This window comes from Ipomoea triloba, chromosome 6 (genome assembly GCF_003576645.1).
Source record: "Ipomoea triloba cultivar NCNSP0323 chromosome 6, ASM357664v1".
Classification (NCBI taxonomy): domain Eukaryota; kingdom Viridiplantae; phylum Streptophyta; class Magnoliopsida; order Solanales; family Convolvulaceae; genus Ipomoea; species Ipomoea triloba.
The window spans coordinates 12157965-12169924 of NC_044921.1; the positions used below are offsets into that span (position 1 = coordinate 12157965).

Genomic DNA, 11960 nt, shown 5'->3' on the forward strand with positions numbered 1-11960 from the left:
TATAAATTTTAGAATTCATTTCATTTTCTAGATTCAACCTGTTTGGCAAAGTCAGCATTAACATTGACAACAAATTAAAAACACTTAGTATTCAGACTATCTGCAGAGTCATTGTTGTTACTATCAAGTAAACAAGTTATGGGACTAGAATAAGATGTACACATCATGAACCTTCTACAAATATAATAAATATTAATATTTTGTTCAATACTTTCATATGAGAATCTACGACACAAATCTCACTACACATGAAACATGTAGGGGAAAAAACTACCATTGCCAGATAGTACAACTAAGATCCATCCGTATACACAACAAGACAAATCTACAACTTCCTACACCACAATCTCATTGCATGACGTTGGCCTCTATATATGCTACCACCATTAACTCATTTGCACATGACACACTACTAATAAAAAAGAAGAAGACAACTAATGAAGATGAAGATAATGACAATGTTATTCGGCCTCTATATATGTTACTGCCATTAACTCATTTGCACATGACACACTACCAATAAAAAAGAAGAGGACAACTAATGAAGATGAAGATAATGACAATGTTATCCAAAAGACAATTAAGAAAACTAGAGAAAGTCAAATCAAAAGTAGTATTTATTTAGATTAACATTTTTAGACTAAGTATTTATACTAGCATTAGTACAAAGTTGCATACATTTATTTTAGTGACAATTATAATCAATCTTTCCTATATTATCTTTTATTCATATACTTTGAATTACTGATTTAAATAATTGGCAAATGATTAATGAATAAATATGGAAAATTAAATGGGATAAGTAAAATCAACCAACATTTTTATAATTGGGATGAGACTCCCACTTGTGACCTTCTGTCTAGAATGACCACATCAATATCATCAAACCACAAAGTACTTAGCTGATCAGATGACTTTTCAATCGTTATTGTAGACTATATTATCAAATAATGCATATCCAGTACATAAATAATTTGCTTTTAGTATATTAAAAATGTATATTATATTAAGAAAAAGTACACTATTTAAATATTAAAAGTACATTATTTTATATAACGTATATTTAATATACAAATAATAAACTTTTAGTATATTAAAAATGTACTTTTTATTCTTTAAAAAAATATACTTTTTATTATGGTTCGAGAGAAATGTGTGAACTTGGCATGACTTATATTGCACAGTAGTGAAGGTGGCTGTGTATCCCCGAGGGCCAAGGGGGTGAGGACAAATGCGATCCTACTTGCTAGTCGCAATTCTTCTATTTTCTCGCAGATCCTAAAAGGTTGGCGATAAACCATACATATTCATAGATACCGATGCGGTGTGAGAGAGAATTGTGAGGTGAGGGATTCCGATAAGCCAGCAGTGAAAGAGAATTTGCCACCCGAGTGGCCAAGAACAGAATCTCCCATTTCCCAATAATCCCATCTTTTTTTTGCGGCTCTCTTTTCATACTTCTCCAATATTTCCATTCCGTCCACTTATTCGCAATCCATTCCCCACTCGTTCCCTTCCATACAAAAATAGAACAAATTTCAAAAATTACCTAGATTTTTTCACTGTCATTTTCCACTCCACTCCCTTCTGTACAGTGAAAAGCTTCATTATATATTTCTTCTGTATGGCCTTTAAGTAAACGGAGCAAATTAAAGCTTCTTCTTCTTCCTTTCTTCCTTTCATCCTCTCCGGGTGATTCTGTAAAAAATTCTTGGATTTTCTTGAATTTCCGGCCATGGAGCGTGCTCGCAAGCTTGCGAACCGGGCGATTCTCCGGCGGTTGGTTCACGAGGCGAAACAGCTTCGCGCGAAAACGCCGCCGCCGCCACAGGCGGCGGCGTTGCACCGGCCGTCGAGGTATGTTTCCTCGTTAGCGCCGTGCGCAATGTACGAAAACCAGCGGAGGTACGTCGCCGGAGGCGGGTTTCCGGCGAGCCAGCAGCAGCAGAGGCGGTCGATTTCCGTGGAGGCGTTGAAGCCGAGCGACACTTTCCCGCGGCGGCACAACTCGGCGACGCCGGAGGAGCAGTCGAAGATGGCGGACTTTTGCGGGTTCCAAAGCCTGGATGCTTTGATAGACGCCACCGTGCCTCACTCCATCCGTATAAAGTCCATGGAGTTCCCCAAGTTCGACCAGGGCCTTACCGAGGCTCAGATGATTGAGCACATGAAGAACCTAGCTTCAAAAAACAAGGTTTTCAAGTCCTACATAGGAATGGGATACTATAACACCTTTGTCCCCCCTGTAATCCTAAGAAACATCATGGAAAACCCCGGCTGGTACACTCAATATACCCCATACCAGGCTGAAATTTCCCAGGGCCGCCTGGAATCCTTGCTGAATTTCCAAACCATGATTACTGACCTCACAGGCCTCCCCATGTCCAATGCCTCATTGTTAGATGAGGGCACCGCTGCAGCTGAGGCAATGGCTATGTGCAACAATATTCTCAAAGGGAAAAAGAAAACTTTCATCATTGCTAGCAACTGTCACCCCCAGACCATTGATATCTGCAAGACCCGGGCCGATGGGTTCGAGCTCAAGGTGGTCACAGCTGATCTCAAGGACATTGATTACAAGAGCGGGGATGTTTGTGGCGTGTTGGTTCAGTACCCCGGGACCGAGGGCGAGGTTTTGGACTATGGGGAGTTCATAAAGAATGCCCATGCCCATGGGGTGAAGGTTGTGATGGCATCTGATTTGTTGGCTTTGACAATGCTTAAGCCTCCGGGTGAATTGGGTGCTGATATTGTGGTTGGGTCTGCTCAGAGGTTTGGGGTTCCCATGGGGTATGGAGGGCCCCATGCTGCTTTCTTGGCCACATCTCAAGAGTACAAGAGAATGATGCCTGGAAGGATTATTGGTGTTAGTGTTGATTCCTCTGGGAAGCCTGCTCTGCGTATGGCAATGCAGACTAGGGAGCAGCATATTCGTAGGGACAAAGCTACAAGCAACATTTGCACTGCCCAGGTATTATTTAGGGAAAAGCTTTTCAAGTTATATATTCATTCAATGCTTAATGTTTCTATTCATAAGAAACATTCTTGTCCATGCTTATTAGTTATGTTATTTTGAAAATTATGGCTGGTTAGTGAAGTTGTGTTAGTATACCACTAGGCCAAAAGTTATAGCTAGTAGTGAAGTGCAACTTTATTTATTAACTTATAGACTCTTTGAGAGACAAACTTGGACTTGGCCTTTACCAGCCTCTGCCCAACAAGGTCATGGACTTGTCCTTTACTAGTCTCTGGCTATCTGCCCAATTTTTAGGATCAAGTGCTTACAAGAAGCTTTAGCTAGCAGCGAAAGTATAATTTTATTAATTTATAAACTGCCATCCTTTTATTAATTTATAAACTGCCATCACATTTAGGGGTGGTGTCGGTTCAGTTTGGGTGATACCACATTTTAATTAGGGATATATGAAAATTTCGGGTGATATTTTTTACATTGGATACTCAACCAAATTTAATTCGGATATGTTCTGTTTGGGTGAAATTAATTTGGATTTATTTCGGGTTAATTTATTTTTATCAATTTTGAGTTTCAAAATAATTTTATTATTGGTGTATTTATAGTTTTTCTATACTATCAGGCTTAAAATAAGACAAAATACTAATAATTATTTAAGAGAGTTTAAAAAGTAATATAATATTAATTATAAATTACATTTAATAGTCAATATATAATTTATATTTTTATATCTATAATAAATTTTTGGGTTAGTTCGGATTTCTGGTTTGTAACACCCGATACTTGAACCGAATTTATATTCGGATATACCATAATTAAAAATATCAAAATCGATACCTATTCGAGTTCACCTGAAATTAAAAATTCGATTTGAGTTTCAAGTATTAGCTCCAATGATCCGAATTACACCCATCCCTAGTCAGGGTGCTAGACTTGGTCTTTTAAAAATTCGATTCGAGTTTCGAGTGTTAGTTCCGAATTACACCCATCCCTAGTTAGGGTGCTAGACTTGGTCTTTTAACCCAATAATTCCCTTAGCCACCAATTGACGAACTTAGCCATTTACCGGCCTTCTCCTAACAATCCTAGTGCTAGACTTGGTCTTTTAAAAATTCGATTCGAGTTTCGGAGTGTTAGTTCCGAATTACACCCATCCCTAGTCAGGGTGCTAGACTTGGTCTTTTAACCCAATAATCCCCTTAGCCACCAATTGATGGACTTAGCCATTTACCGGCGTTCGCCTAACAATCCTACTTGTTAAGATCAAACAGCTTAACATTACGCCAAAAGTTATAACTAGTAGCGAAGGTGTAATTTTATTTCTTTATAGACAACCATTACATTTTCAAGAAGCAAGTTGCTTATTTAATATAAATTTTGTTTTGCTGCACTGCAGGCATTGCTTGCCAATATGGCTGCCATGTATGCTGTTTATCATGGACCTGAAGGGCTTAAAACAATTGCACAACGTGTTCATGGTCTTGCTGGAACATTTGCAACTGGGCTGAAAAAGCTGGGGACAGCAGAAGTACAGGATCTTCCCTTCTTTGACACTGTGAAGGTTAAGTGCACTGATGCAAACGCAATTGCTGAAGCTGCATACAAAAATGAGATTAACTTGCGGGTTGTGGACAGCAATACTGTAAGTCTGGTTAGGTGTACTTATTCAACTTGTAGGCTGCCTGGTACTTATATTGTGAAGTAATTAGACCTGCATTTTCCTTCCAGATCACCGTGTCGTTTGATGAGACAACCACCTTAGAAGATGTAGACAAACTGTTTAAAGTTTTTGCTGGTGGAAAGCCGGTAAGTACTGCTCCTTTTGCTTTTGTTAAGAGTCCCACATTGAAAATATAAGACAGAACATATGGGCTAGATTGGATTCAGTCTTTTAGTGCAGTTTGACTCATGCATTATAGTGATTTGTTTGTTTTCCTTGTTAACTTGTGTTAGTGTGAATTACCAGGTGTCATTCAGTGCTGAATCCATTGCAGCAGAAGTTCAAAACAAGATCCCTACTGGGCTTGTAAGGGAGAGTCCATTCTTAACTAACTCAATATTCAACATGTATGGCCTTTTTCTTATTGGATGTTACTCATCATCTTTGTTCTTATAGATATACATATATATATATATTGGGCTATCTAATTCTTTCGTTTCTTTAGGTACCACACCGAGCACGAGTTGCTTAGGTACCTTCATAGACTGCAAGCAAAGGACTTATCTCTGTGCCATAGCATGATTCCTCTTGGATCCTGTACTATGAAGTTGAATGCTACCACAGAGATGATGCCTGTCACCTGGCCTGGCTTTACAGATATTCACCCGTTTGTTCCCGTTGAACAGGCTGCAGGATATCAGGTTCGTTACATGCAATCTGTTACTTTGATCTGTTCGTGTTGAAATAATAACTGGACCGACTTTTTTTCATCCAGGAAATGTTCGACGATTTGGGTGCCCTGTTGTGTACAATTACAGGATTTGATTCCTTCTCCCTGCAACCAAATGCTGGTGCTGCTGGAGAGTATGCTGGACTGATGGTTATTCGTGCATATCATCAGGTATATTATGTCTCTGTTTGGTAGCATAGTTAGCTTATCAGTCAATTTTGACTTATTTGACCACTATTAACTATTTGACTTGGTTAAATAGTCAATATAACTGTTTGAAAATAGTTAATATCAGGAATGTAAAAGAATATTTTAGTGCAATTTCTCCCTTCATCTGTAAACTTAAACTTATTTCACAATTGAATATGTGAGGCTTGTAGTTGTGGTCACATGTCTGAAACACTAGGCACATGCAATTTTGTTTATGATTCAAACAAACACTTTGAGGAGAATAAGGTTGTAGTATGAGCATTTCAACTTTTGAATAAGGTTTTAGCTTCACCCTTTTAACTAATTTATTTCTGGTAGGCAAGAGGTGATCATCACCGCGATGTATGCATCATACCTGTATCAGCACACGGAACAAATCCCGCAAGTGCTGCCATGTGTGGGATGAAAATCGTTGCTGTTGGGACTGATGCGAAAGGAAACATTAACATTGAGGAATTAAGGAAGGCTGCTGAGGCAAATAAGGATAACCTGGCTGCTCTCATGGTATGTATGTAGTTCATGGCTGTTTTAGTTTAGTGAGGTTTATAATAAACTGTTTGTGAATTTGAGAGTTCGAAATTCAAATACGTACTAGGTTACGTATCCTTCCACTCATGGAGTGTATGAGGAAGGCATTGATGAGATATGCAAGATAATTCATGACAATGGTGGCCAAGTTTACATGGATGGAGCCAATATGAATGCACAGGTATTATTACATTTCTTTTGGAGTTCCTCTAATCTGGCCTTATCCTGAATTTTTTCCTAGTTGTTTGGTATGATGCAAATTAAAATTGTCAAATCCCTCTTTCTGTGCCTTGATAGGTTGGTTTGACAAGCCCGGGTTTTATTGGTGCCGATGTTTGCCATCTAAATCTCCACAAAACGTTCTGCATTCCTCACGGTGGAGGCGGTCCTGGCATGGGTCCTATTGGTGTGAAGAAGCATTTGGCACCATTTTTACCCTCACACCCTGTGGTATGCCCTTAACTAAGAAAAACCTCTCCACTTCTGTACTGCATTTATCCCAAATAGCCTATGATACCATGTTATAGGCTATAATAACACTGAATCTAATCAATTAGCTAGTCTAACCCATTACCTTATAAACTCATACTACTGCCTGCCTCTCGTGAAGGTACCAACGGGAGGAATCCCATCCCCCGACAAGAGCCACCCTCTTGGTACTATCTCTGCTGCACCTTGGGGTTCTGCTCTTATCTTGCCGATATCATATACCTACATTGCCATGATGGGCTCCAAGGGACTTACTGACGCATCAAAGATAGCTATATTGAATGCTAACTACATGGCTAAGCGTTTGGAGGTCCGTTTTTCTTCTTATTGTACCATTTGTTTCTATGATTGGTTCTGTGTGTGTCATTCAAGAGATCATTTGGCCTGTGGTATAATCTAATCTAAGATTGATCGAGTCAATTCAATCAATTAGCTAGTCTAACTCATGGACGGCCTTATAAATCCATATTTATATTCTGTCTCTCTGTGGTTTGCTGCATCAACAGAAGCACTACCCCATTCTATTCCGCGGTGTCAATGGAACCGTTGCTCATGAATTCATTGTTGACTTGAGGGGCTTTAAGGTAGCACTTGCTAGCTATAATTCTGCTATAAGCTATATTTTACTTCTTCTGCCTCTTCTACATTCTAGTATTCTATCCATAACCGAGACACCACTGTACTGCTTCAGAACACTGCTGGAATTGAGGCTGAAGATGTTGCTAAACGTCTTATGGACTATGGATTTCACGGGCCAACCATGTCGTGGCCTGTCCCTGGCACGCTAATGATTGAGCCAACCGAAAGTGAGAGCAAGGTACGAACGAGGAGCCCTATACATATTCATACCAACCAGTAGTGAAGTGCTTCAATTCATTCATTTACAAGTTATTAAAGTATTTGTCTATGCTTTGGGGTATATCTTTTGCAGGCTGAGTTAGATAGGTTCTGTGACACACTTATCTCCATCAGAGAAGAAATTGCACAGATCGAGAAAGGCAAATTCGATATTAACAACAATGTTCTTAAGGTAAATCTCGATCTTATGGATTCTGGGCATGTTTCTTCATTTGTTTTCGTTCTCCCCTTGTCAGACGAAAATAGAAACTAACTGAGTTGTTCGTTGCAGAATGCTCCTCATCCTCCCTCGCTACTTATGGCGGATGCATGGACAAAACCGTACTCTAGGGAGTATGCTGCCTTCCCTGCTCAATGGCTCAAGACTGCCAAATTCTGGCCAACTACAGGTATATTTTACAGCCACTATATTAACTCAATACATATTCAAAGATATCCCATGAATAGAATTAGAATTAGAATTAGAATAAACAACATCTGGTAAGTCAAACATGCTTAATCACCGAGTTCTTTGGTTATCTGGTTGGTTACATTCTGCAATTCTATTTCTCGAATGAGGCGAATAACAAAAACTTTTGTGTCAGGGCGTGTGGACAACGTGTATGGAGACCGAAACCTTATCTGCACCCTTCTTCCGGTATCACAGATGGTGGAAGATGAGGCTGCAGCTTCTGCTTAAACTCCTCCATGATGAAGCAAAGGTTTCCCTTCAAAGAAAGACAGAAAAAGAGAAAAAAAAATGTCACTTCTTTTCTTGTATATACAAATTACATTTGAAATACACTCCCTAGTGAGCTTTGGCTGATGATTTCAATATTCCTATTCCTCACTTGATGAACAGCTGCTCTGTTAACTATTGTTGATAATTGCAGCTTTCAGTTGTTGTATTTATAACCCCCACACTTTTTTTTTTTTTTTTTACATGGTACATAATTTACTCATCTTACCCAATCAAGTAAAAAGGGAGACCAGTTTTTAGTCCACAAACAAAATTTTCAACCAGATAAGCCACTTTGAAATGGGTAATGCTATATCTGTATCAAATTTTAAGTGACATTTTGTACATGTTGATGTAGATTTATTAGATAAATTTGTGTTAGTCAATCGTATCATAAGTAAATTATTATTATTATTATTATTTTTGGTGATGAACTTGCAACTATTACTGAGAGTATATTATGAGGGTTTTCAATTCTACGAAGGTGTAATAATTAACAATAAATAATGTCATTAACATTTATTTATCGACAACTTAAATTATACAATTCAAACTCTTTCTAAAAATGTATTGTATATATAGTGGTTCAAATCGACTTCTCAAACCAATGTGAGGCAAAAGTTACTCTTCCAAGCCATTCCAACTCCATTTTCTAACTCAAATGGATCACTTTAAGACGGGGGCGGAGCCAGGAATAATAGGTTGGGGGGGCCAAATTTATAGAGTATGTTAGTCGACATTAGTTTAAACCATACAATATCATTATAAACACCATACATATGATTGTGTCGATTATTACTGATAATTATTTTTAATTATATTATGTGCAATAATATAATATATGAATATATAATTATATGAGTACGATCGTTAAGGTTGTCAAACATTATTTTCAAATTTTTCACGTAACACAAAATATATACAATGGTAAAAAATATGAAAATTACACTTTTCATCCCTAAATTATAAGGTAATTGTAGAATTCGTCTCTAATTATTTTTGGTCGTGCTCACTTTTTGTCTCTAAGATATACTCCGTAATTGATGTTGTAAATTCCGTCGCTTTACTAACAAAACATTAGGGACGAAATTTGCAATGTTAGTATAGCCTAAGAACAAAGGGTGAGTACAACCTGTTATTAAAAGGACAAAATTTGCGACGTCAATTATATATAATTTAGGGACGAAAAATAAGTACGACCACCAATTATGGACGAATTCTACAATTATTCTATAACTTAGGGACGAAAAAGTGTAATTTTTCGTAAAAAAATATTTACATTTAATAAAGAAAAAAGCTAATTAATAAAGAAAAATGGTTTGTCCTAAAAATAAAGAAAAATGGTTAATTTGATTATTTGATATATATATATATATATATATATATATATATATATATATATATATATAGGGTTGCACTCTCGTGCGAACTCTCGCCCAGGTAGGAAATGAGAACACTCCACAGCCGTCCATGTGTCCAGATCAACGAATCAGATGCAATTTTAAAAAAATGACTCGGTGGCATTTTCGTAAATAACTGGAACTTTGGTGCACCTAGTTTCACTTACAAGTGCACCTAGTTTCACTTAAAAGTGCACCTAGTTTCACTTACAAGTGCACATATTTTCGCACCTATTTTCACTTACAAGTGCGAGTAATTTACCTTGTTAATATTCATGCACCTATTTTCGCAAATATTTTCACTTACAAATGCAAATAATTTACCTTGTTAGTATTCATGCACCTGGGTGCAACCTAGGTGCACCTAGTTTTAACATAGATTGCACCTACTTATAACATTAGGTGCACCTAGTTATAACATTAGGTGCACTTAGTATTGATGCTCACTGTACAATTTACTTGCACCTGTAATACATTTTACTTGCATCTGCAATACACTATACTTGCACTTGTGCAAGTAATTTACTTTATTAACATTCATGCACCTGGTTGCAACCTATGTGCACCTAGTTATAACATTAAGTGCACTTAGTTATAACATTAGGTGCACTTAGTATTGATGCTCATTGTACAATTTACTTGCACTTGTAATACATTTTACTTGCACGTGTGCACCTATTTTCACTTGCAGGTGCAAGTAATTTACCTTGTTAACATTTATGCACCTGGGTGCACCTAGTTATAACATGACGTGCACCTAGTTATAACGTTAGGTGCAACTACATTCCGGACACGTGTCGCGCTGTGATTCGTCCGCATTTCTCTCCTGGGCGGCCAGTACGCATTTGAACGCGATCATATATATATATATATATATATATAGGGTAGGCTTCACTATTCCAATTTTATACTTAGCAACGGATACTCATCCGTCGCTAGGTAGCAACGGATATGATTTTCCGTCACTACTCCGTCGCTAAGTTGTAAAAAAAAATAGATACATTAAACCGTAGCGACGGATATTTTTTTCCGTCGCTAATCCGTAGCAAATAAAATTATTAAATTACCCTGCCAAAAATCCGTCGCTAATTCGTCACTATTCCGTCTCAATTTTTGCGCGAAAATTTACCGCTAAAATTAGCTACGGATTTAACGACAAACTTTTTCTGTCGCAAATGACCGTCGCTAATCCGTCGCTAACTTTGAATTCTTTGAAAATAAGTAAATCTGTCGCTAATTTGTCGTTATTCCGTTGTTAAATTAGCAACAGAAATAATCCGTCGTTATTTTCGCGTTTTTTTATAGTGTTTGTTCAATGTGCTGGGTCCTGATGGGGTCCTCCTGGGTTGCTTTTGCTTTGTATAAAGTATTGATTTTGAGTTAGTGGGGTCCTTGTATACTGCATTTATGTTTTGAATATGGTTGTATATACTGTGGTCCTGCATTGCACATTGAACTATGTTTGACAGTTGTAATATGCATTTTTGTCTTGAAATGTGCATTGAATAAAGTGAGACAGTGTGGTGTTCTTTTTATCTTAAACAATGCGCATTGAATTTCTTTGTCAGGATGACTGAAAGTGTGGAATTAATTATACATCATGGAGGTAATTCCATGCAAAAGCCTAGATTTAAATATGTGAATGGGGAGACAGAGGTAGTGTATTTGGACCCTGACCTAATATGTTATCCCAACTTAATGAAGTATATAAAAGACCAGAGATATGGGAACATTTCCTCACTGGCTTATAAGTTGACCACTGAACCCTTTACAACTTTAAAGCTACTTAATAATGATGCTAGTAGTCTCCATTTAGCTCAGATTGCAAGTGAAAACAGAAAGTGTGAAATTTATGTTGAACATGGGATAGATGAGCCTGAGGTGGTTGCTTTATCTTTACTTGGGCCTGAAGGGGGTGGTGAAGTGCAAGCTAAGAACGAGGGGAATGGAGTAGAGCCTGACTTAGGTGGTGAGGGAGTAGAAGTAGAGGCAGATTTAGGTGGTGAGCGAGCAGGAGTAGAGGCTAATTTAGGTGGTGAGGGAGCAGGTGTAGAGGCTGATATAGGTGCTGAGGAAGCTGACTTAAGCTGGAGTGATTTTTAAAGTGACCAGGGAAATGAACTAAGTAGTGGCAGTGAGCATAGCAGTGAGCATGTAAGGAAAATGAGGGTCAAGAGAAAAGCAAAGGTTAGAGTAGATGACTTACCAATTCCACCTTCTGTGCCATCAAATGAAATTCCAGTAGCAGATGAGACAGATTCTGTCTACTATGATTCAGAAGACCCACCAACTGTTGAAGAAGAAAATGAGAATGAGGAAGGGGTTGAGGTGCAGTCAAAGTACAATGACAAATACCCTAGGTACAATCAGATCTACCATTTCTTGAATTAGGC

The 11960-nt window shown here is 37.9% G+C and overlaps 1 protein-coding gene across 1 annotated transcript; it reads left to right on the plus strand.

Annotated features, from left to right (window-relative positions):
• Positions 1–1624: 1624 nt before the first annotated feature.
• On the plus strand, positions 1625–8340 carry LOC116021777 (glycine dehydrogenase (decarboxylating), mitochondrial). The gene is made up of 15 exons (XM_031262253.1): positions 1625–2971; positions 4371–4616; positions 4703–4780; positions 4941–5041; positions 5140–5335; positions 5410–5535; positions 5893–6078; positions 6170–6283; positions 6400–6552; positions 6713–6901; positions 7098–7175; positions 7283–7408; positions 7523–7621; positions 7721–7838; positions 8034–8340. Exons 1-15 carry the CDS (start codon positions 1736–1738, stop codon positions 8126–8128), a joined length of 3141 nt encoding a protein of 1046 aa, XP_031118113.1. The 5' UTR covers positions 1625–1735; the 3' UTR covers positions 8129–8340.
• The last annotated feature ends 3620 nt before the right edge of the window (positions 8341–11960 follow it).

Bases quoted from the DNA above. Each gene is read 5' to 3' on its own strand.
- LOC116021777 (XM_031262253.1), top strand. From the start codon at position 1,736: ATGGAGCGTGCTCGCAAGCTTGCGAACCGGGCGATTCTCCGGCGGTTG. The intron at 6,284-6,399 runs GTATTATTACAT...GTGCCTTGATAG, and splicing joins GAGCCAATATGAATGCACAG to GTTGGTTTGACAAGCCCGGG. The intron at 7,409-7,522 runs GTACGAACGAGG...TATCTTTTGCAG, and splicing joins CAACCGAAAGTGAGAGCAAG to GCTGAGTTAGATAGGTTCTG.